This window comes from Mastigoproctus giganteus, chromosome 6 (genome assembly GCF_048544385.1).
Source record: "Mastigoproctus giganteus isolate SK-2022 chromosome 6, ASM4854438v1, whole genome shotgun sequence".
NCBI lineage: Eukaryota > Metazoa > Arthropoda > Arachnida > Uropygi > Thelyphonidae > Mastigoproctus > Mastigoproctus giganteus.
In genome coordinates this window covers 28,259,746-28,287,079 of record NC_143580.1, presented here as the reverse complement: position 1 = coordinate 28,287,079, position 27,334 = coordinate 28,259,746, and the positions used below count along the sequence as shown (strand labels likewise).

Sequence of the window (27,334 nt, the reverse complement as noted above, 5' to 3'; positions counted from 1 at the left end):
CAGCAACTTTTTTCCATCTCTGTTCCCACCTCTGTCAAAACAAGATCGTTCTGTTGTCGCTTTGGCCAAGGATAAAGCTGACCTGCTAGCATCTCATTTTTCTTCCAACTCATGTATTAATGATCTTGGTAAAACACCTCCCACCATTTCCATCACACTCCATTCAGTGCCTCCTGTGGTATTCCGTCAAAAGGATTTTAACGAATCAGGATTTTTCTTGATGCTAAGAAAGCTGCAGGTCTTGATGGTATTTCTCCACTTGTTCTCAAAACCTGTGCTCCTGAACTTACTCCTGTTCTTTGCTGCCTTTTTTCACTTTCTTATTCCAAGGGTGTTTTTCCTTCTGCTTGGAAATTTGCTCATATCTAGCAGTTCCTAAAAAGGGTGACAAATCCCTCCCATCCAATTATCACCCCATTGCAATTACTTCTACTCTTTCTAAAGTAATAGAGAAAACAATTAACTGCCAGCTCTTAATCTTCCTAGAAACCTTCCGTCTGATCAATGATCGCCAGTATGGATTCTGTCAGTGTCAATCCACTGGTGATATTCTGGCCTATGTTACCCATTTATGGAAAAATTCAAAGGAAAAGTTCAGTGAAGTTATTTGTTTGTTTGTTATTTGGTTTTTAGGAGCATTAGCAACTAAGGCCATATTGCTCCGAGGATATGCGGTGGTCATTCCTTGACCTTTCCGCATCCTCCGTATTTGGCGGTCACGGACTCGAACCCCGGTCTAATCAAGAAGCCTGTGCTACGCACTGCTGCTCCTGCCCACAAAAGTTCAGTGAAACACAAGCAGTTGCTCAAGAGATCTCAAAGGTTTTTGATTATGTTTCGCAAAAAGGTCTTCTAAACAAGCTTCCATCTTATAATTTGCCAACTGTTTTTTGTAACTGGCTATCCAGTTTTCTCTCTGATCGCTCACTGTCTAATGCTGGTGTCCCTCAAGGTTCAGTTATTTCCCCCACTCTTTTCCTCTTGTATATTAATGACCTTCTTCCATTGACTGGAAATCCTATCCATAGTTTTGTCGATGAAAGCACACTGTATTCTACTTTCCATTTTGAGAAACCTTGCCCCTGCTCAATCAGCTTCAACTTCTCGAATATCCACTACCAATTCCTTAAATGTCAATCTTCAGGTAATTCTGTAGTGGGGCAAAGGCAACTTAGTTGATTTCAATCATTCTAAAACTCAGCCTTGTCTTATATTTCACAAAAAGGATTCTTCTGCTCCTATGCTTATCTTTGGTGACACTCCGATTTCTAGGCATAATGATATATTTCTTTTGGGTATTACCCTGACTTCTAATTTCTCTTGGCAAAAGAACATTACAAATATTGTTTCCTTTGCATCTAAAAAACTTGGTTTACTCTTTTGCTCTCGGCATTATTTTTCTTCCAAACAGATGTTCACTCTGTACAAATCACAAATCCGCCCTACTATGGAATATTGTTCCCAAATCTGGGGTGGTGCCCCCAAAACTCTCTCTCAGGCTTCTAGATTCCATTCAGAAGAGGGCAATTAGGTTAATTAATGACTCATCTTGCTGTCTCATAGACGTACTGTTTCAGCTGCATGCCTTTTCTACATATACTTCCTTGGACACTGTTCTTCTGAATTGGCTTCTTTAATTCCCGCTCTCTCTCTTTCAAAACAGTCCGAAAACGTGCAGCCAACCAGCCAACATCCATTTACTGTCTAACTTCAAACTCACAGAATCAACTTTTCATCTTCCTCGTTTATTCATTCAACTGCCGTTTTCTAGTACAACCTTCCTTCATACGTATTATCTGAAAATTAAAGTTTACAGAAGTTCAAGTCTTTTGTCTTCTCAACCTCGAACACAAGCATGGTACTAAGACTATAGGTTCTAATACCTCTCGTGTTTGGGGTTTCCATAAAAAAAAAATTATTTTAGCTGGTGCACCAAAATCCTGTGGTTTCCATGAACTATATGGCTAATACCACTAACTTAATGCAACTTAAATATATATTTTTAATTACACTAAAACTGAATTTTCATATTAAATCATGAAAAAAATGCTAAATATTAAAAACAAAAACTGAGATATTAATACATGGAAAGTTACAAGTTACATTTACTGTACTATAATTTGTACAAAAATTTTATATGATACAGTAATTTATTTATTATTTTTCTATATAAATACAACATGCTTTCAAAATGAACTGTGAACAAATATTAATTTTGTCATTATGTTTTACAAAGTGGAAATTCCTATTTCTTTATATAAGGTTTTTTTTTTTGGTTTTTTTTTTTAGGAGCATTAGCAACTAAGACCATATTGCTCCGGGATATGCGGTGGTCATTCCCTGACCTTTCCGCATCCTCCGTATTTGGTGGTGACGGGCTCGAACCCCGGTCTAATCAAGAAGCGTGTGCTACGCACAGTTCATTTTGAATACAACATGCTTTCAAAATGAACTGTGAACAAATATTAATTTTGTCATTATGTTTTACAAAGTGGAAATTCCTATTTCTTTATATAAGGTTTTTTTTTTTGGTTTTTTTTTTTAGGAGCATTAGCAACTAAGACCATATTGCTCCGGGATATGCGGTGGTCATTCCCTGACCTTTCCGCATCCTCCGTATTTGGTGGTGACGGGCTCGAACCCCGGTCTAATCAAGAAGCGTGTGCTACGCACTGCTGCTCCTTCCCACCTGGCTACGGAGGCGGCCTTTATATCAGGAAAATGTAGCAGAATTTATTTGAAAAAATAAGTTTATTCAATTAAAATGCAATTCTATTTACATTATAAAGAAATTTTATCAAAAATGAATATAGTACATTCTGTTTTCATTTTTGATTCATAAAAATTCTTAAAGAAGATGCTGGATACGTCCACCTTGCTTGCACAGACCATATTCATTCTTTGTAGTGTGTCTGATACAACTCTAAGTAGAACATGTTCATCAATCAGGTGAACGCAGGTTCTCAATGTGTTACTTCAGTTCAAACAAAGTGTGAATTGTTTTACACAAGCCTTGCTCACGAGAGTGCACAGTTAAAAATAGCATGGCACCAAAACATTTTCTTGTCAAAAACAAAAAACTCATGTCACACACTACCTAATAAACGGCATATTTTCTCATACTGAAGCTGCTTCTGCCACCTGTACAAAAATACTTCACTCAGTATCAGATGACATGGAAGGTATAGCAATAAAGTTCGCGGACTGGTGCAATAAAAAGAACACAAAGTGAAGGAGCTCAAATATGGTTTTATTTTAATTGAAATTAATCACCATCTGAATGAATGAAATTATTAGATTGTTCTAAGAGTTTCTGAAAAGAATCAGCGAAGCCACCCAAAGAGGTGATGTTAAATTTGGCAATTACATTTTTCTTTATGTCCTCAACATCCTGAAATCTCTTTCCTTTCAGGGCAGTTTTCTTTTGGAAAAGAATAAGAAATCAGCTGGCAGTAGGGTTGGAGGACTGATTTGTACAATGCCACATTTTGTCAGAAATGTCTTCACAACAAGTGAGGAATGGGTGGGGGCATTGTCACCCATTGCAACAAGAACCAACAGCCTTTCTCTCAAAACAGCAGTTTCACCTGCCAGTAAATGCATATCAATAGTCTTTGAAGCACCTGTACATAGAACACAGCAGTGACTCTCTCCACTTCAGGTACAAATTTCTTGTGAATTACACCCTATTTGTGGAAAAACATGATCAGCATTGTATTGACCCTGGACTTCTGCAAATGAAATTTTTAGGGCTTTGGTGATAATTTTGAAGTCCACTGCATGTTCTGATGCTTTGTTTCTGGATGTACAGAAACACCCGACAATCATCTCCAAGGAAAATACAGTCAAGGAAATAGGACTGTCGCAGCAAGTCTGGACAAAGTCTTTGCACGATGACACTCTTCATTACTTCGGCAAAGAGCAAACTTTTAGCCATAATTATGAGAGCATCCTTGGACTCGGAAAGTCCTCACAGACTGGAGATGTGCACATGTATCCCCAATTCACGGGGGGGGATCTAAGGGTGACATGAGTAATTACAGACCAGTTAGTTTAACTTCTGTTCTGGGGGAAAGTGATGGAGTCACTGATTACAGATGCATTGCAGGATCATCTAGAGAAAGACTCCAATAATAATTGAGACAGCATGGATTTGTTAAGGGAAAGTCTTGTCTGACAAATTTGATTGAATACTATGATATGGTTACAAAGGAACTGGATGCAAAAAATAATTTTGATATCATATACTTGGATTTCAGGAAAGCTTTTGACATTGTTGCATATGGAAGACTACTGTACAATTTGGAGCAGTATGGTATTAAGGGACAAATTTGATTGGATACTATGATATGGTTACAAAGGAACTGGATGCAAAAAATAATTTTGATATCATATACTTGGATTTCAGGAAAGCTTTTGACACTGTTGCACATGGAAGACTACTGTACAATTTGGAGCAGTATGGTACTAAGGGTAAGTTGCTACAATTATAAAAGGGTGGTTGAGTGGGAGAAGACAGAGAATGGTAATCAATAGATGCTGCTCTTCGTGGACTACTGTTATTAGCGGAATCCCGAAGGGTTTGGTGTTGGGCCCATTGTTGTTTTGTATATTTATCAATGATATCGATGAGGGTATATCAGGCTTAGTGTCGATGCAGATGATACAAAGGTCGGCAGGGTTGTTAATGACAGTAATGGCAGTGTGCTACTGCAACAGGATCTAGAAAATTTGGGCAGAAGTGGCAACTAAAGTTTAACCTTGACAAATGCAAAGTACTGCATATCAGTAGCAGTAACCCCAGAGAAAAGTACCAACTGTGTGGTACTACACTCATGGTAGTGGAGAATGAAAAAGAGCTGGGGGGTAATTTGTGCATGAAGTTTTCTGATGTTTGTTGTTTGTTATTTGGTTTTTAGGAGCATTAGCAACTAATGCCATATTGCTCCGGGATATGCGGTGGTCATTCCCTGACCTTTCCGCATCCTCCGTATTTGGTGGTGACGGGCTCGAACCCCGGTCTAATCAAGAAACGTGTGCTATGCACTGCTGCTCCTTCCCACCTGGCTACGGAGTCGCCTTAAGTTTTCTGAGCAGTGCAGATAGGTGCAAGAGTAGCTCATGGGGTTTTGTCAATGATATATAGGAATTTTGCTAGTAGGGAAAAGGGGATTATCCCTTTGTATAAGGCAACGGTCAGGCCACGCCTTGAGTACTGCGTACAGGTCTGGAGGCCTCATTTTAAGATGGATGTAGAGTTGCTTGAGTGAGTACACAGAAGGGTAACAAGATTGGTGAGGGGAACAAAAGGGTGGTCTTACCTAGAAAGGCTTAAGTTATGCAAATTGTAGTGTTTGGAGAGTAGGCACTTGCGAGGTGATCTGGCTAAGGTATATAAGGTCTTGAATGGGTTGAGCAGGCTCAATTCTGATGGGATTCTTCTTCTTGCTCAAGATTACAAAACTGAGGGGGCATAAATTCAAATTGAGCAAAGACAGTTATAGAATAGATGTGCAGAAAATTGCCTTTAGCCAGTGGGTAGTTGATGGCTGGAACAAACTTCCATCTGTCGTTGTGGAAGTTGAAAGCTTAAATAAATTCAAGGAGGAACTGGACAAACATTTAGAGGGAATGGATGTGTGAAAATTTTTTTTTTTTTTTTTTTGTTTGGTCTGATGCTATATAAACTTGATTTCCTGCATCATATGCCTCGATTACTACTACTACTATTACTTCTGCTTATCCGTGAGGCGACAAAGCACAAATTTTGCATAGATCTTCCATTATCCTAAAATCTTCATGCAAAATTTGATGAATCATATTATCATTATTGAACTCATCAACTATTGTTTTGAGGGTCAAATGATGATCTCTTGCCACAAATTCCTGAACCTTCCTCATTTTGAGAAGTTGACAGATGCCACTTCTTAGGTCATTGTGAACATCCTCAAAGTGTCACTGAACCACTTATACCATTCAAACACAGTGGTACAACAACGTTTCATCACCATCAACAGTTTTTAACATTTCCTACATTTCTCTTTTTGATCTTCCTAGTTGAAAGCAAAATTCATTTGTTGCACCATTGCAAAATTTTGACATGGAATGTTAATGCTACTAACAAAACTGGTTGTTATTTGCAAGCTATCAGCCTACTGGACAATCTCTGTACCATCATCTGTTGGAGGATGTTTGAACTACATTAGCAGTTCCCAACATTTTTGACTCTCGAACCCCTTTCAGCATAATATTTTTATTGTTAACCACTAAGCCTATATTCTCTGAAATCATATAATAGTTCTGAATTTTTATTACAAAATAATGCCAGTACTATGTTTTTATAATCGATATTGTGTAATATTATAAAATTATACATAACAATGGGTCTTTGAGAATAAAAAAAAAAAATTTATTCTCAAAATATTTATGTAACACGGTATACTGTAAGACAGTAAACTAATTATAAGGAATTGTGGGAGATGTGGTTTCTTTTCTTTTACTTAATATTTAATTTTATTTTACTCTATTGTTTATTATTAGTTATATTTTGTAGTTTACAAAAAATATACCTATGTAAATCTAAGCAGATGCTATTACAAATTAAATCATTGCATCAGTCCAGGAACTAATGAATATGAATACATTAGCATCAGTCCAGGGACTTTATTGGCACACTTTTGCTGACAAAGTTACTTCTCAATACACACTGAACGGTAACTGTGCAACACCAGTGGTGTTGTGCCAAAAACGGATAACCGTGTATACTTCTGGTTTGTCACATATCCAATGTTGGCTGATACATCATATCCATTTATTTGACATTATCACTGCCATTGTTTAAATATCTCTTATATTCTAGTCCATTGATTTATCTAATATTATACTATATCACCATAATGTTCAATTTACAGTGTCATTAAAGATTAGTATTAGGCAAACGATCCAAAGAAGCCTTGGACTTTTGCCGTACCATTCAAAAAGATTTTTTTTTAAATAAAATAAAATATAAATGTGTTTCCCTCATATAGTTACCATTCCAGCTGACCTTTCAGTTTTCCCAACCTGTCAGGCTCATCCACTCATGGAGGCAACTTATTCCAGTAATTATCAACTAATTGGCTGAAAGAATGATTCCTACAATCCAGTCTAAACCTTTTCTCATGTAATTTGAATTATGTCCTCTAGTTCTGGTTTCATCTATAACCATGAACATTTCATCTTCTTTCACTTTGTTATCTGCTCTCAGAGCTTTATAGCCCATAATCAGATCTCTTCTAAGACACTTACTAAGTTTTGTAACATTTTTCTATAAAGCTTACAAAGCTTGTAGCATGTTGTAGCACTAAGTTACCAAGCTTTGTAGCACTTTGCTCATCTTTGGACCCTTTCAAGAAACTTATCTTTATTTTGTTTATTTTTTATTTTTTTTTAAGGTTCCCCATTGCCTCATAGCAGGATTATAACCTTCCTATCTTTGTAAGCAGATGTTCAATAAATGATCAATAGAACACCATGGGCATTCCTTGCTGCCTGTCTACAGTGCATAGAGAACTTCATGTCCACCATGACATAACCCAAAAATCGTTCTCCTCTACTGCTGTCTAAGTTATTTTGGGATTGTTTATTTCTCAAGTGTAAAACCTTGCATTTTGCAGCATTAAAACATGGTGCCACAACCATCCCTGAAGTCTATCCAAGTTGTCTGAAGGAGTGTTGCTTGGCCCAGACTTCATATCCTGTATCCCTTTGTCAATGTCATTTAAGAAAATTAATTAATATTAGCTGATAGCATTTCATGATGAAATACAAATGGTAACTTTTCCACACAAATGTTTATTTAGTCATCACAACGTCAGCATTATCAGTTGGATATTGTGGACATTCTAGGGCAATCACACAGCATCACAGAAGGTTATCATATATATTTTCTGGCTGCATGTGGATTCAAATACATGGCATGAATCTTGGACCTGTAAGCTGCATACTCAGCTATGGTCTAAACATTAAAGCCTAAACTGCAAGTTAAATATCTTATCTCCTGTGATCACAGCACTACATATGTGTTCAGCCTTGCCTTGCAATACCACAATCTATCATCATGCTGTGATCACAATTTTGGTTTGTTAAATTACATCACATGGACAAACATTTTGCTAATTATATATAACTGTTACCTTCTTTGAACCAGAAGCCTTGATGGCTGTTATTAATACAAATAGAATTTTTACTAAAAACGATAATCCAAATCTTAAAGGATATAGCTAAAACATAAAAAGTTTAATTTAAGTGTGGTAGTAATACATTAGTACTTCATTAAATATATTCCTACATTAATGAAATATACAAACCTCTCTATCCTTTAATAATGTAGGTTCAGGATTACTATTTAAGTAAATGGCAGTCTTCTTAACTCCATCATAAATCACACTGTACTGGTCATAACAATCTGGCTCCAGTAACCAATAACGAAGATTACCCTGAAAATGTTGTGAATCACATAATGAAAACATTTTGATTCTTAACATGTAGCAATTGAATTCATTAACAGCTCAAATGCAACTATGACCAATTTGAGTTTTATTTTTTTTTAATTGTTCATTAGGTTATCAAATATCAGTTATTTTGAAACTTAATTTATAATAAGTACATTGCATTAACACTAGCACATACACAGCTGTATATGCATTGTTAAATGTTAACCTAAATACACACCTTGTCATCTAGATATTTATATATATATATTTTTTTTTTTTTTTTTTTTGTGTCTTGAAAGGATAATCAGCTTTATCTAATAAATGTTTATATACAGAGGATCTTCGTTATCCAAGGATAATTGGTTCCAGAAAATTCCACTTAAAACGGGGACCAAATTTTCATAATATTTATTATTTAAATAAAACTAAATGAAACTACGCATAATATTTTAAGAGTTTAAGATTCTATATCTATATAATATCAGTGTAGATACACCACAGACAACTCTTAAAGAAAAACTATGGTGGTAGTGTGAAAGGCATCATTTCATCAGTATCTCATATTGTGCTCACCCTTCACAATGAGTTACCATCTATTGCACTTCCTCAAATAAGTAACACTTCATTAATAGAGAATACTATTGTTACTTATTCTCAGTGGGCACCACCCAGATGGCACCGTTTCAAAGCTAGTTGGCTTTTCATCAGTGGGTGAAAAGCCAACTAGCTTTGAAATGATGCAGTCTGGGTGGTGGTGCCCACCGAGAATAAGTAACAATAGTATTCTCTATTAGTGAAGTGTTACTTATTTGAGAAAGTGCAATAGATGGTAATTCGTTGTGAAGGATGGGGAAGTGTTGCCTATCCTCCTACTATCACTTTCCTAAGTCTAATAGGGATATTATATAGATATAGTTTCTTATCCCGTACCATTTTGCAAGTGGTGCTCACAGAGAATAAGTAACAATAGTCTTCTCTATTAGTGAAGCGTTACTTATTCGAGGTGGTGCAATACATGGGCAACTCATTGTGAAGGATGAGCACAATATGAGATACAGTAATTAAGTAATTACTGTATCTCATTACGACACAAGTAATTATAGACCTGTTAGTTTAACTTCTGTTCCCGGAAAATTAATGGAGCACTGGTTAAAGAAGCACTGCAGGATCATCTAGACAAGACTTCAGTTATAGCTCAGACACAGCATGGTTTTGTTAAGGGGAAGTCTTGCCTGACCAATTTGATTGGATACTATGATGCAGTCACAAAAGAACTGGATGCAGGGAATAACTTTGATATTATATACTTGGATCTTAGAAAGGCTTTTGATACTGTTGCACATGGAAGACTGCTGCACAAATTGGAGCAGTGTGGCATTGGAGGCAAATTGCTGCTATGGATAAAGGGGTGGTTGAGGGGGAGAAGACAGAGAGTGGTAATCAATGGACACTGCTCATCGTGGACTAATGTTATTAGTGGTGTCCCTCAGGGTTCAGTATTGGGTCCATTATTGTTTTCTGTATTTATAAATGATATTGATGATGGTATATCGAGCTTAATGTCCAAGTTTGCAGACGATACGAAGGTTGGCAGGGTTGTCAAGGACACTACTGACACTATGCTACTGCAACAGGATCTGGAAAGGTTGAGCAGATGGGCTGAGAGGTGGCAAATGAAGTTTAACATTGACAAATGTAAAGTACTACATATGGGAAACAGCAACCCCAGAGCAACGTATCAACTCTGTGGTACTACACTGACAGTGGTAGAGAATGAAAGGGACCTGGGGGTGGTTGTGCAGGCAGATATGAAGTTTTCTGAGCAGTGCAGACGGGCTGCAAGAGTAGCTCATGGTGTATTGTCGATGATATATAGGAATTTTTCTAGCAGGGATAAAGAGGTGATTATTCTCTTGTATAAGGCAATGGTCAGGCCACACCTAGAGTACTGTATACAAGTCTGGAGGCCTCATTTCAAGAAGGATGTAGGGATGCTGGAACGAGTACAGAGAAGGGCAACAAGATTGGTGAATGGAACAAAGGCATGCTCTTACGAAGAAAGGCTTAAGTTTTGCAAATTACAGTGGCTGGAGACTAGGCACCAGCGAGGTGATCTGATTGAGGTGTATAAAGCCTTGAATGGTTTGAGCATGCTCAATGCTGATGGGATTCTTCCTCTTGCTCAATAATCACCTGAGAGGGCATAAATTCAAATTGAGGAAAGACAGATGTAGGATAGATGTGAGGAAATTTGCCTTTAGCCAGCGGGTGGTTGGTTGGTTGGTTGGTGGAACAGACTTCCATCCCTTGTCGTGGAAGTTGATAGCCTAAATAAGTTTAAGGCTCAGCTGGACAGGTATTTTGAACGAACAGAGGGGTGAAGTGGAAGTGGTTATTTTTTATTTATTTATTTTTTTTTTTATTTTATTTATTTTATTTTTTTTGGCTGATGCTGCATAAGCTTGCTTTCTTGCATCAAATGCCTCTACTAATGCTAATGCTAACAGATGAAATGATGCCTTTCACACTACTACCATAGCTTTTCTTTAAGAGTTGTCTATGGTGTATCTACACTGATATTATATAGTAATGTTTATTATATGCTTGTACATAGTAAAAAATGGATGAAGGAACTGAAAAATGAGAAGATTAGTTTATTAGACATTTTTTATTATAATATGTTGCACAATGTAAGGTTAAGTAACGTTTATTGAAGTTATACTATTTTTCAGTTGTATGAATAAAGAATGAGTCCAGAGTTGTTCGTGGGTTTTTTTGCCGTATTTTTTCAGATAAAATTGTGTTGTAGCATCTAGTTATGTCTTTAACTTTGTGCTTAACTTTCGTTGCATGATCATGAAGAAGATCGTTCTCACAAAAAATATACAAGTGCTTGGTCAATTTCTCAAGGGAAAAAGCTTTAATTCTTTAATTTTCAAATCCTCTTAACTAGGGGGGGGGGACTCGGATACTGGGAACCCTCTGTATATTGAATTACAATGTCTGTTATGTGAACTATCTACAAAACTGCAATACTGGGTATTTCAATACAAATCTTTATGAGTGCAGAAGAAAAGAACCAGAGGGGTAAAGCAGGTAGGGCAATATAAAACGTTATTAGATAGAGGTGAAGTTTGCAAAAGGGAAAAACTTCAGACTGTGATATCACAATGGTTACAGCATGCTAGCATATCATCATTCATTTCTCAAGCACTATGGAATACTGATGGGTAACTTCTAAATCTCATGTAAGCACTGATGGCAACCCATATTCAAGAGGGCAAGCAAGCTTCTATACATCTCTTAAAGTACAGCCTGTAGTTAATGAGTGATCCAATATGAGTTGACATATAAGCATTTTTCTGTTAATGGTCATATATATTTATTTATACACATGGTGAATCAAAATTATGTATAAACTTTAATTGCTGTCACAGAAAGTTTCTGAGTAAATATAAGCAAAAAAAAAAAAAAAAAAGTTTCAAATAAATTAGATACATAGGAATGTGTTCCACTACAGAAGTTACATCTGATATTCAGAGTGTCAGCCACTAGCCATAAATGAACAACATTATCTCAACACAGCTGAACTATAATTTTAACTGCTTCTGTTGCATCAACATCCACAAATACTGCAATGTGTGTGGTTTATGACTGGTTTATTACTTTTTTTACTCTATGCCAGTGGTGGCCAACTTAATTTGTGATGCGATCTACTTTTTTCTTCAAAATGTGCCGCAATCTACCATCTCAAGAATTTCATTGCACATGGTTAAAAAAGTTAATCAACATATATTAAAAAATGTTGTTTATAAATTTTAAAATTAAATACAATTCAGAATTCTTATTTTAAATTCATATGTATTTAAATTTTTAATTTATGTGATGTTTGTGTCTTCGTGTCATCTGCCAAGCTTTCAAAATCGGGGATATACTGTGATAAGGCCAACTGTAAAGAATCTTCTGTATGCAAGTTTGTAAAAAAAAAAAAAAAAAAGTAAATTGCAACCATTATCAATCCACTACAGGATGGAAGCCTCCTCAACAATTCATGCTGAGGGAAATGGACCATAATCTGCCACGCTGGTCCAGTGCGGGTTTGCAGATCGACCGTATTTAGCAGTCAGGGGCTTGAACCCCGGTCTACTCAAAGAGCGTGTGCCATTGCACTCCCGCTCCTGACCACTCGGCTACGGGTTTGTAAGAGTAGAGCAATTCTTCATCTTTGTTAGTTTCAAATATGAAAAGGCCAATTCACATAGATATGTGGAACCAAAACAGTTCACTGCATTTTTTTACATTTGGGTACTTTTGTCGGCAAACATATTTCTTAAAGTCTTTTTCTGATGATCTGGCTTTTAGAAAGATATCGTTTCAAAACGTAATAATTTCATTTTCTAGATGTGAAAAATCTCAAGAGATTTTTTTCTGCAATTTACATTAAATGGACATTAAATTTAATCCGACATTAAATGGATAAGAAATATATTAAACAATGTCTTCAATTGTCTTAAAATCACCGAACCTGGTTTCAAAATCATCCACAACTTTCTCAATTTCAGAAACATATTTCTCACTATTAAATCCAAAAACAGGATATTTTTCCAAATGACATTGCATATTTGCAAAATGATCGAATTTTTATTTTCTTTGAGATTCTTAGCCATTGCCAAAAATTGATATTTATATGCAGAAATATTACGAATCGTCACCCACATTTTTATTTTTCCCTTGTAATTCCACATTCAGATCACTCAATTTACTGGTAAAATTTGCCAAAAAAGGCCAGATCACACAACTACTCTGTATCTTGTAGTTGCTGATAATCATCTCTCCTTCGATCAACAAATTTTTAAATTTCATTCAGCAAATTTTGAAATCTCTGTAGAAACTGACTCCGACTCAGCCATCTCACATCTGTGTGTAATATCAGATCTGGTTCATTTTCATCAAGTTGCATTTTGAAAAGTCTCCTTTGAAGAAATTGTTCTCTGATGGAATTCACGATTTTGAATGCTATGTCCATAATACTTTTAGTATTTAATCTTTTGCTGGCTAACACTTGTTGGTGGATGATAGTGGTAACTCAAAAAATCTGGGAATTCATCTTCCTTTTGGCACGATGCCATGAATCCATTAAAATGCCCCGTCATTGCTTTAGTTCCATCTGTTGTTATTGATACGAGCTTTAAATAGTGGTAATTTAATTTTTTTCATTAAAATTTTTGAATGCGTTAAATATATCAAGACTTCTAATTCTTTCTTTTAACAAAACCATACCCAGCAGTTCTTCTCTAGTGGCAGAATCATCGAAAACCATAAGAATAAAAACGAGTAATTGAGCTGTATCACTGATGTCTTTAGATTTATCCAGTTGTCAAGAAAAGGACACACAATTAGCAATATGAGCATGTAATTTTTTTGCTCACATTTTTACTCATTTTTTTGGATGCGTCGCATCACAGTATTTCGAGATAATTGCAGATTTTAAAGAGTACTTCTAATTTCATTTTTGTTCTTAAATTTTCAAAAAGAGAATCTGTTATTTCCAAAAATGCATCTTTGATGAATTGACCATCAGAAAATGGTTTGCATTTTTTTTGCAAGAAGATGACTCACTTTAAATGATGCTAAAGTTGCTGCTTTAGATTGTAAATTAGGTGTCATGAATAAATTTTGTTGTGCGAATAATCTGGATTTAAGTTCTTTTAATTTATTTTTTCTAAGGTCACTATTAGGCTGAAAATCTGATTGGTATTTACCATGGAGTTGGGTTGAACAGCCTTTCTAAATTTCCTCTTTTGGGTATAGCCACGGAAGCATTGCAAATCAACCATTTTTCTTTCATCATTACAAAAAAGTATTCTAGTTCCTACTCTTAATGAAAATGATACGTATTACTCTTTTTCATAGTACTCATTTTAAATAAAAGGGTATCAAATTAACGTATAAGTACTGCCCAGTTATTAATATTAAGTAAGCTAAATAAGAAATCAACACATACTATGCTCTCCAAGTGCAGTCACGTGTTTCAAGGGATTTGTAATAAGCGTACGCAGTGGGGTGCATAATAATAATAACATTTAGATTTTGACTAATCCATTTTTTAAATATATTTAAAATTCATCGTGATCGACCGAAATTAAAGCTGCGATCGACTTGTTGGCCACCCCTGCTCTATGTAAGTAAAGACTAAGGAACCCTAAGGATCTTGGAAACCTTGGGGTTATTAAAAATCATTTCTCCTACAACCTATCATTGTTTGGAAAATTCACTATCCAGAGACACAGGAATATTATCAGTATGAAAACATGGAGGTGTCGCATCCTACTGAAAGTACACCAATATACATGGAAATATATTTCTTATTGTTTGATCTATATCATTCATTAACAATTCAAGATAACTGCTCAGAAATAGGTATCATTGAATCTGTGGCAGGCTAATGTCTTTCTCTAGAGTGAGGCGATTTTTGTTAGTCTAGTAAGCACAGTAACGATAATTCAAATGCCGATTTAATACAAACATTGCATAGTCTGACCATGATCACATTCTGAAAATCACTAGTTTCACTGCTCTTCTAACAGTACCACTCACAAAATTGTGCTAGGTGATAGTAATAGCATTTGTCATATAGTGCAAGGATGCCACAGGCTTTTGCTGTACTGACAAAAAAAAAAAAACAAAAAAAAACACCCCAACCAAGAAGATAAGAAAACACAAATTATATGCTTCCCTCCTCACACAGGTAAGTACCCAGTTGACCTTTGAATTTATTCAAACTGTCAGCCTCAACTAAGGATGAGGGCGACTTATTCTAGCTATCAACAATTCGCTGGCTAAAAGAAAACTTCCTAAAAACCTAATCTAAACCTCAAGCCCTGTAATTTGAATTTATGACCCTTAGTTCTGGAATTCTTTAGAACAGTGAAAATTCCACCTTCATTCATTTTACTAATCACTCTCAGAGCCTGATAAACCTCAATCAGGTCACCTCTGAGTTGCCTGGTTGCCAAGCTCTGTAAGCCCACATAATATCAGAATCTTTCCTCATATGGCTGTCCTGCTGATCTATCTCACTGTCTGAGTTGCCTGTCTTTGGACCCTTTCAAGAAGTTCAATGTCTTTTTTTAAATGTGATCTCCATACTTGAATACAGTATTTCAAATGTGGTCTTACAGTTGCCTTATACAATGGGATCATGACTTCCCTATCTCTACAGGACAGCCTTCGATAAATCATCGATAAAACACCACAAACTTTCCTGGCTGTTCAGAAAACTCCATATCTGCCAGTGTTGTAACTCCCAGATCCCTTTCCTCCTCTACTGTTTTAAATCAACCCCACCAAGTGTATAATTTATTTGTGGGTTGCTATTCCCCAAGTGTAAGACCCTGCATTTAGCAGCATTAAACCATAGCTGCCACTTCTCTGATCATCTTTTAAGTCGGAGTCTGTTCAAGTCATCGTGAAGGAGTGCTGCTTGGCACTGATCATTAACAACTCTGCCAACCTTTACGTCATCTGCAAATTTTGACATCAAGCCTTCTATCACTTCATCGATATTATATATGAAAATGAGAAACAACAGTGGTCCAAGAATAAAGTGTGTTAGCTGTCTGACGGCACAATGTGTTTCCGCCCCCATCTCTGTGTTGTATTCTTTGCCAGTGACATATAACTCTGTGGAGACCAGAGATTTAAAAAGTGTGCGGAGAGTTGTTTGTTGTGTAGTGTTATGTTCTGCTGTTTCTCTGACCATTTAGCCATTAGTCCCCTATTGGGACCCACAGTTGCCCACACTTTGCCACAATGAGGCAGTTCAGGCACCCAGTAGATTATTTAAGTACTCTGGTAGGCTCCACCATCTAATTTCCAAGGATTTCAGTGGCAAGGCCTATATATAACTGATATTAAATATTAAATCAAAACTAATGCCAGAAGCATGGAAAAACTGTTGAGCGAAAATAATAAATTAAACATATTAATAATTAATAAAACATTAAACATTTCCTTAATTTTTGTATTATATTTTTTACTATTTTTCATAACTACTTCATTATTCTAATATATGTAAATCAAATGGTAGTAGTAGGTTTGATGTGCTAATGCTGCATCCATACCGCCATCTAGAGTATTTTATTTATTTATTTGTACTCGTTAAGCTTACATTGTGTCAGTGGTGTGCCTCTGCTTTGGAGTGCTAGTCTGTCTGTTCTATATTTTTATTTTTCGCTGCATAAGGACCATCGTTATTCAAATCTTCTGCATTGGCAGTTCGATCAGGGGATCGGACGGCGGGCTGATCCTTCAATCAGTTCGCCTTTACAGCAATTGGTCTAATGATTGAAATGCAGTGATTCCCTCACCATTATTGGCTTTGTGGTCCTCCATCGATACGGAGCATAATAGTGAGTCTATTTTTGTTATTTTGGTTTTATTTTATTGTAGTTAGTTCAGTCTATTTCTGATATTTCACGTAATTCACTCTAAATTTTAAAATTTATTATTTTTAATTGGATATTCTAAATTATTTGGTGATTCTCTGCTACAATTTTTAGTCTTGTTACCTTTTCTTCTCTCTCCCTTTTGATTAATCATTATGTTTACTTTATTATTTTCGCTCAACAGTTTTGCCATGCTACTGGCATTAGATTTGATTTAATATTTAATATTAAATCAAAACTTATACTGGTCCATGAGGTTGTCACAGACATTCTCTCAGATAGACCAGACAAGCTGCACTTGCTGCCTGAGAGTCTAAAACGCTGATGGAACTGATATTCGGGTGATACTCAAGTCAAGTGGACCCAATTTCGGCGAAGTCCGGACAGTCTGTGACAGCCAAATCCTATACTTGCACCTTCACGATGGTGGGACTGTTAGTAATCCTGGGTATAACCTCAATGCACAAGTACATAGTGGGTGACTACCTAGATGTGAACCAACATAAGCAGGGGTCGAGGTGTGGTGCCCACACCACATGGAGGAATGCCACCCCTCTATGTAACCAGGCAGTACTAGGTGGTAGATGACTCTCATCAGCCAGTGCAATACCACCACTTTGCTTATTGGGGGCTTGAAGTGGTGGAACCCATGTTTAGTCTCTAGAGCTAAGTTCCAGTCAACCCTTCCCTATCTCTTCCATCATGCAGTATGATTGATGACTTTTGAGGTTATGATGAACATCGTAGCGAGATCCAATATTCCTTACATTTCTTGGTACAGCTCAAAAACGGTGTTCGCAGGCCGGCCGCTAGTTAATACACTGGACTGAACCTATTGGTAACTCTCTAGGAAGCTTTCGGATCAGCTAGTGTATAATATTGCTACCTCTACTCTGCCAGATAGTGACTGGAGGGAGTCCGAGTAGTGTGTATGTGCGGGGCATTGTCGAAGCCATGTTATGTCAAGAATCTGGGTATATTCTCACCATGTCTACGCCATATTTAAAAATTTCATTACTTCATACAGCATGCCCCCCCCCCACTTTTTCTTACTACTGAATAGGCCACGAATTGTCAAACTAATAGAGCAAGCTTATCTGCGAAAAGATCTAAACCTCCCAAGCACTTCCTAATTCATTTCACAAATATATGTGGTCTCAATTCTAATCTCAATGATGTCCACTTCCACCTGCAGTTTGCCAAACCCCATGTACTTTTTCGGAGAGAATCTCAGTTATCGGTTGATTCAACTACTGCTCATCTCAGTTGCCCAAATTATTCGCTGTATGACTGCTTTCGCCTCAAAGGTGGTACTTGTGCATATGTCCATTCTGATATTCCTTGTCAGAGACTTGGCAATTTGGAATCTCCTCTCTTTGATCTGCTCTGGCTTAAAATCTCTCTGCCTCATTGTGTCAAATTCATCTGTTGTCTCTACCGTTCTCCCAACTCCACTAATCACTTGGAGCTCTTTGACTTCCTCTCTTTGTAACTTGATTTTCGCCAGTCCAACTTTCCTAACAGTGAGGTAATTTTTCTTGGTGAATTTAATGTTCACAACTCAGATGGCTTCCATTTTCTAATCACACCGACCCAGCTGGTCGAGATGCTGAGGCTTTTGCAATTACTAATGACCTTGCACAGATTGTTCATTTACCTACAAGAATACCGGACAATCCTAATCATACAGCCAATACGCTTGATCTTTTTCTCACAAACAACCCTTCTAAGTACACAGTCGAAGTGAGAGGTCCTTTAGGCTCTTCAGATCACAACCTGATGATTGTCTCTTCTCCAATGGAACCTTTATCTCATGGCTATTCCCAACCTCGTGTTGTTTGGCATTACAAGAATGCAAAATGGGATGACCTGCGAGATTTCTTTTCTTCTTTTCCTTGTTCAGATTACTGTTTCAAAACTTCTGATGTCAACGTTTTCTCAGATCGTGTCAGTGAAATTATTCTTGCAGGAATGGAATCCTTTATCCCACACTCCACTTTAAAATCTCCTCCTTTATCTAAACCTTGGTTTTCCAATAAATGTGCTAAGACTGTTCAAGAGAAGAATGTTGCATATCGTAATTGGCTTGTTTCTAATTCTTCAGTTTCATTTTCTGCCTACACCAAAGCTCGTAACAATTGTAAAGCAGTTATTAATCAGTCCAAACTAGAGTTTGAACAGGCTAAGAGTAGAAAACTTGCTTCTTGCCCTAATGGTAGCCGAGCATTCTGGTCTCTTGCCAAAGCTATTGGCCGCAACTTTTGCCCATCTTTGCTCCCACCTCTATCCAAACCAGATGGTTCTGTTTTCACTTTAGCCAAGGATAAAGCTGACCTGCTAGCATCCCTTTTTTCTTCCAACTCATATATTAATGATCTTGGTAAAACACCTCCCACCATTCCCAACACGCTCCATTCAATGCTTCCTGTGGTCTTCCGTCAAAAGGATGTCAGAAGGCTTTTGACGAATTTTGATGCTAAGAAAGCTCCAGGTCTTGATGGTATTTCTCCACTTGTTCTCAAAACCTGAGCTCCTGAACTTACTCCTATTCTTTGGTGTCTCTTTTCATTTCTTATTCCAAAGGTGTTTTTCCTTCTGCTCGGAAATTTGCTCATATCCAGCCAGTTCCTAAAAAGGGTGACAAATCCCTCCCATTCAATTATCGTCCCTTCTACTCTTTCTAAAGTAATGGAGAAATCAATTAACCGCCAACTCTTAAACTACCTAGAAACCTTCCGTCTGATCAACGATTGCCAGTATGGATTCCATCAGTATCGATCCACTGGTGATGTTCTGGCTTAGGGACTAATTCAATGGAAAGGTTCGGTGAAACACAAGTAGTAGCTATTGACATCTCAACAGCTTTTGATCGTGTTTGGCATAAAGGTCTTCTAAACAAGCTTCCATCTTATGATTTGCCAACTGTTTTTAGTAATTGGTTATCCAGTTTTCTCTCTGATCGCTCACCGAGGGTGATGGTAGATGGCTCTCTGTCTTCTAACTTCTCCACTAATGCCGGTGTTCCCCAAGGTTCAGTTCTTTCCCTCACTCTTTTTCCTCTTGTATATTAATTACCTTCTTCCATTGACTGGAAATCCTATCCATAGTTTTGCTGATGACAGCACATTGCATTCCACTTTCCATTTTGAGAAACCTTGTCCTGTTCAATCAGCTTCAACTTCTCAAAAATCTGCTACCAATTCCTTAAATGCTGATCTTCAGGTAATTCTCCAGTGGGGCAAAGACAACTTAGTTGATTTCAACCCTTCTAAAACTCAGTCTTGTCTTATATCTCGCAAAAAGAATTCTTCTGCTCCTATGCTTATCTTTAGTGACACTCCGATTTCCAGGCAAAATGATATATCTCTTTTGGCGATTACCCTGACTTCTAATCTCTCTCTCTCTTGGCACAAGCACATTACAAATATTGCTTCCTCTGCATCTAAAAAACTTGGTTTTCTCTTTCGCTCTCGGCGTTACTTTTCTTCCAAACAGTTGCTCACTCTGTATAAATTGCAAATCCATCCTGCAATGGAATGTTGTTCCCACATCTGGGGTGGTGCCTCCAAAACCTCTCTCAGGCTTCTTTATTCCATTCAGAAGATGGCAATTAGGTTAATTAATGATTCATCTCTAACAGAGTCTCTCTCTCTCCACTCGCTCTCATAGACGTACTGTTTCTGCTGCATGCCTCTTCTACAGATACTTCCATGGGCACTGTTCTTCTGAATTGGATTCTATAATTCCCGCTCTCTCTTGCAAAACAGTCCGAACATGTGCCGCCACCAGCCAACATCCATTTACTGTCCAACTTCAAACTCACAGAACCAACTTTTCATCTTACTCGTTTATTCATTCAACTGCTATTTTCTGGAACAACCTTCCTTCATACGTATTTCCTGAAAATTACAGTCTACAGAAGTTCAAGTCCAATGTCAACAAATATCTTCTTTCATCTTTTCAACCTCCAACCCAAGCATGGTACTAAGTACTATAGGTTCTAATACTTCTCGTGTTTGGAGTTCACATAAAAAAAAAAAAAAAATACATTGGGCATCATGTGAAGGTTTGTTTGTTTTGTTTGTTTGTTTCGGGATTTATTGGGCGCATCGGCAACTATGACCATAGTGCGCCATACATATGATAATTATGCATGCTATTTCTTTTCACTTACAGAAAATGGAAAAAGAAATCAGGAAATAATTTTTTTTCCCTAACTAAAGGAGGTGATATACTTTAATCATCTTCAGAAAGTTATATATGCTTGAGGCATTTGTTTCATTGTTTAAAAGTGAGGTAAGTGTAAGATCTTTTGTCGTGGCTGAAGTGCAAAGAATCTGGCGTTCTCTTGTATATTTTGTGCATTCGACCAGAATGTGTTTCACTGAGAGCAGTGTATTACAGTGATGACATTGAGGGGGTATTTCTCCTCTTAAAAGATAACCATGAGTGATATTTGTGTGCCCTATTCGCAGTCGAGCCAATATTACCTCTTGATGTCGGATTGAATTAAAGCTGGAAGGCCATCGCTCAAGGTTTGGCTTGATACTTCGAAGTTTATTATTAGGTTGATTTTCCCATGATAACTGCCATTGGCACATGCATTTTTCCTGGATTATTGGTCGATAGTCTTGATGAGGCACTTTCCATTTTTTCTCGGGTGGTAGGTGAGCTGATTTGGCAGCATTGTCCGCTAGTTCGTTTCCAGGAATTCCAATATGTCCTGGGACCCAGCAGAAATGTATGTTTTTTCCAAGTTCTGATAAGCTATGTAAAGAGCTGACTATTCTTTTCACGACTGGGTGGGTGATGTTCATGGTGTTTTTTAGTGCTTGGAGTGCACTTAAAGAATCTGTGAAAATTATACTGTTGTTAATATCAGAGGACTCGATATGGTTCAGTGCAACCTGAATTGCTATTAGTTCGGCGGAAAATATACCGAACTCAGGTGATAACTGATAAGCTAATGTGATGTTTGGAAAAACTGCGGCGATTCCAACGTGGACATCATTCTTTGATCCATCCGTATGTACTATGGAAAAGCTGGGAAACTGGTCTACTACTGCATGGTATAGTTGCGAGAAGTTTTCTCTATGCAAAGTAGATTTATTCCATTCATGCAGATGTAAGTCACATGAGGGTGGAATGATATTCCAAGGAGCAAGAGAGGATGGGAGGCTATGTGCCACATTGTTTAAGGTTAGATTTAGTTCTTCTAAGAGGTGTTCTATTCTCATACCCAAAGGACGATTAGCATTAGGGCGGTTTTGGTATAACCTACTGTGCTGTGATGTGAAAAGTATAGGCCAGTTCGGGTGTTCTGGCATAGATCTAATTTTATAGGCATAACGTAGTATCAGTTGTTGTCGCCTGATTGAGAGAGGTGGTTCGTGTGCTTCAGCATATAAACTATGTATTGGTGACGTGCGATATGCCCCTAAAGCAACGCGTATTCCACTATGATGGATAGGGTCAAGCCAGCGAAGGGCACTAGGTCTTGCTGAACTATAGACTGGTGCTCCGTAGTCAAGTTTCGATCTTATTAATGCTCTATATAACCGTAATAAAGTAAGGCGATCAGCTCCCCATTTGGTTGCAGAGAGAACCCGGATGATATTTAGTTTTTGTTGACATGATGTTCTTAGTCTTTTGATGTGCTCAACGAAAGTGAGTTTATGGTCTAAAGTGATTCCTAAGAACCGTATGCTGGGATGAACTGTTATTTGTTGGTGATTCAGTTGTAGCTCCGGATTGGGATGGAGTTTGCGTTGGCGGCAAAAATGGATGCAAAACGTTTTTTCTGGACAAAGTTGAAATCCATTAGTCTGAGCCCATGAACTGATCTTATTTATTGCCACTTGCAACTGTCTCTCAATAGTATTCATATTTTTAGCATGACACCAAATACTAAGATCGTCTACAAACAGTGCTTTATCAACAGTGTCTGGAATTTGTCCGGCAATGGAGTTTATTGCAATTATAAAAAGTGAAGCACTGAGTACAGAGCCTTGAGGAACTCCTTCTTCTTGGGAAAATACTTGGGACAGTGAGGTTTTGAATCGAACCTGGAATGTACGCTTGCATAGGAAATTCTGTATGAAAATCGGGAGGTGACCCCGAAGTCCATGACGATGTAATTCACGGAGTATTCCATACTTCCACGTGGAATCATAGGCCTTACTGATGTCAAAGCAGACTAACACATGGTGTTCCGATCTGAGGAATGCATTACGGATGGAATTCTCTAGTCTGACTAGTATATCTAGTGTAGATCTGTTTTGTCGGACACCGTATTGTGCAGAATGTAGCAGATTGAGATTTTCAAGGTACCAGATCAGTCGATGGTTCACCATCTTTTCGAGAATTTTGCAAATGCAACTGGTCAAGGCGATTGGTCTATAATGAGTGGGATTTGTAGGGTCTTTACCTGGTTTAGGGAAGGCAAGGACCGTAGCGTGATGCCATTGATTAGGAAATTTATCTTCCAGGAAGAGTCTGTTGAATAGATGAAGAAGTAACTGTAATGATTCGGTACTTAGTTCCTGAATCATGGAATAGTGAATGTTATCTGGTCCTACAGCACTGCGTCTAGATGTTGACAAAGCTCTATGTAATTCGTGAATGGTAAAAGGTAAATTATATTGTTCATCTCCTTTTGAAGAGAAGTTTAACTTATGTTTTTCTAAACTTGTTTTTAATCTTCTGAAGGTCGGTGTATAACTTTCTATTGCTGATGTTTTTGCAAAGGTTTCACCTAGTATATTGGCAATTCCAGCAGGATCATTTACATTCTGCCCTCTCCATTCCATGATGGGTAGGGGTATCGGTTTATATTTGCCACTCATTTTTCTGATTGCTTTCCAAATTTTATGTGTAGGCATTGCTTGATTAATAGTCGAAATGAAGCGGATCCAAGCAGCCTTTTTATTGCAGCGTCTAACATATCTCGCTCTTGCTCTAGCACGCTTATATTGAATGAGATTGGTTGTAGTTGGACTCCGGCGAAAAGAATTCCAAGCTTTACTTTGCATTTTTTTAGCCACAAGGCATTCATCGCTCCACCAGGTTTTTGGATGAATCGGTAATTTTGATGAGGATTTCGGTACGGTTTGTTCTGCTGCATGTAATATCATTTTGGTGACATAGTCAACTGCTTCGTCAGTTGTGGAATTTTGGATTATTTCGGGATCAAGCTTGGTTAATTTTTTATAGGACTGCCAATCTGCTTTATCAGTAAGCCAGTGCGGAATTTTAGTAGGATGATGAGGGGGCTTATTAAGTAATTCAATTATTATGGGGAAATGATCGCTATGTAGCGGATCGTTGTTTACCGTCCACTTTAGAATAGGATATAAGGTTGCAGAACAGATAGACAAATCTATTGCAGTGCTTGTTCCTGAAGGAAGGTGAACGTATGTAGGTGAACCGTCATTTAGAAGAAGGAGGTTGTTATTGTCAAGACACTGTTCAATTAGTTTTCCTCTTTGGTCGATGCTGTTGTTACCCCAAAGAGTGTGATGACCATTTAAGTCTCCCAGAATGAGGAAAGGTGTTGGGAGTTGAGCTATAAGATTGTTGAGATCATTTTGCTGGAAGGTATAGCTTGGTGGAATGTATAAGGAGCAGATTGTCATATGGATGTCAGCAGCTATACGGACTGCTATTGCCTCGAGGGGAGTGTTCAGTGAGACCTGTTTGGTAGGAATATGTGGGTTTGTTAAAATAGCTACGCCACCATGTGCGATATTCTGATTGGTTCTGTCTTTTCTAATAATGTTATAATGAGACAGTTTTGGTGTATTTTGGGGTTTTAAATAAGTTTCTTGAAGGCAGATACATATTGGTGAGTATTTACAGGAAAGATCGTATAGGTCATCGATATTGGCGCGGAATCCACGACAGTTCCATTGTATTATTCTGTTCATTGTTTATCTCTTATTAGACTTTCTGAGCGTTTTCGGGTTGTTGATGTTTTCTGTTTTTCACTTTTGTTTTTATCTTTTTTTGGGAAGGAAGGCCTTTCGGTGTCCATATCTTCTTCAACAAAGATTTGAAGAACAGGGTCATCTGCTGATTTTTCTTTAGTGTCCATTTGTTGTTGGTGACTAGAAGTTAGGATATGTTTTTCTTTAAATCCTTCGTCCGGAGTGTGTATGTTTTCTTGTGGTATGGTAATTGGTGTATTGACTGCTTGGGTTTGAGTTGCACTGTACAAAGATTTTACGTAATTTGAGAAAGACTGCTTTGGAGGTACTGTTATTTCAGTTTGCGATCCGGTTGATTGGAATTTTTTGGTGGCTTGGGCATACGTAGGTCTGTCTGAATGAATTGGTGGTGAGATGATTCTTTTTGCTTCTTGGTAAGAAACATTATGCTCAGTTTTATATTTTTGGATAAGTTTCTCACTTTTCCAGCGCTCGCATATTCTGGCATAAGCGGGATGATCCTTTTTGCAATTTGGACATACTGATTGAGGAGCATTACAGTTTTCGCAATCGTGTTCGATTGAACCACACTTTGCGCAAGTAGGGGTTCCCCGGCAAGCTGTTTGGGAATGTCCATACTTCTGGCATCGGAAACACCGTAGCGGGTTTGGGACGTATGGTCTCACATTACATACCAGATATCCGGCCTTAATGGATGATGGACGATTCGGTGTGTTAAAGGTCAAGATCAGATTGCGGGTAGGGATCAGATTACCATCTTTTCTCGTGGAGATTCTCTTGACATGAATAACTCCTTGTTCTTTCAGTTCTTCTAGCATTTCTTCTTCAGTTACATCTAGTAAGTCCCAGTTTGAGATCACTCCTTTAGAGGTGTTTAGTGATCTGTGGGGTGTTACAGTTACTGGGAGACCTGCAAAGAAATTTGTTTTCAGAAGTCGCTCAGAATGTTTGGTATTAGATGTCTCAATGAGAATATCTCCTGATCTGAGTCTTTTTACGGATTTCGGAGATCCTGCTTTACTTTCCAATTCCTTTTGAATTCTAAAGGGAGAGAGTTTGCCAACTGCATTCTCACCAGTTGAATGGATGATTAGATAGGTTGGAATTGGATATGTCTCTGGCTCAGTTTTTTGGCGCTTTGCCGTTCCTGCTGTGGAACTGTCTTTCTTTTTTGATATCTGGGTTGCGTCTGGCAGCCCAGATAAGTCTGAGTTTGATTTACTCATGGTATGCTCTTTTTGGCCCCGGGAGATTGTCTTTTTCTCCCAGGTTACCAGCCCCGCCACGTGGAGGCAAGAGCGGTGCCGCCTAGTGACCCAAGCGAAGAAAAGGGTTAGTAATAACTAAAAATAAAAAGAGGGATTAAAGAAAGGTGGCTTTCCTTTCTAGGTTATAGTATTTGAATATATCTATTTAATTATAATCTTCAGGAGTTATCGGACTTTCGAAACTCAGGAGAAACGTATTTACAATTAAGCGTACTAGATAATCACTCTGGAAAGGCGCTGTGGTCACTAATATCGCTTGGCACTCGGGGCCTCATGTGAAGGAATGTGCATTTTGCTGCCTCTAATGATAGCCTTATATTTATTTTCTTAATTTTTGTATTATATTTTTTTACTATTTTTCTTAACTACTTTATTATTCTAATATATATATATATAAAAGGGGGGGGGGGGAACACTAGAATTTGGCCGAAAAAGATTTACAAGAAAGCGATAGAATTTAGATGTTGATTAGAATTTGGCGGCACTGTTAGGGGAACCGGGTTATAGTACCCAGTTCAGATCGCCAAATGGGGTGTCGGCAGCAAAGCTGTGGTATGTCTTCATTGGTGATGGTTGTCAGATCCATGCAGTGTCAAATCCGGTAGAAAGGTCAAACTGCCTATCTCACTCTGGGGGTGGGATGTATCGGCTGGCAGTGGGGAACCCACCAGGCAAAGGAGTGGGAGATACATTTACTTCTTTCACAATCTGCATTCTCACTACCTGGATTCTATTTTTTTCCCCTTATATTTTATATATACATATATATATATATATATATATATATTTTTTTTTTTTTTTTTTCATTAAGTTATATAAGTATATACATACACTGAGTGATCACTGAATTATGACCACCCCAATGCAGACTGAATGCACGTGAGGTACGAGAGTGCAGAGTTAGTCGACCTACGTAGCACAGATAAGGTGTTAATAGTTCAGTAGGTAGTAAAATTCCGAGCGTAATGGGTAAAAGGAAGGATTTATCAGACTTTGATAAAGGACAGATTGTGGGTGCTTGATGAGCTGGTGCCTCGATTTCCAAATGGCTGAACTGGTGGGGTGTGTTCGAGAGCCGCCGTAGTTAAAGTGCACCAGGACTGGAGTCAAAATGGTCAAACAATGACCCAATGGCAAAACTGCAAAGGTCAGCGAAAGGTTGGTGTTAGAGGTGAGTGCCAGGTCCTGCGACTCATACA

The 27,334-nt window shown here is 37.7% G+C and overlaps 1 protein-coding gene across 1 annotated transcript in view; it reads right to left on the bottom strand.

The window, feature by feature from the left end:
- eIF3b (eukaryotic translation initiation factor 3 subunit b) overlaps positions 1-27,334 on the bottom strand; it is a 255,386-nt gene that overhangs the window by 134,899 nt on the left and 93,153 nt on the right. The window contains exon 5 of the mRNA XM_090375895.1: positions 8,349-8,477. Within this exon, the coding sequence (XP_090232021.1) occupies positions 8,349-8,477 (129 nt within the window). The remainder of the gene's footprint in view (positions 1-8,348; positions 8,478-27,334) is intronic.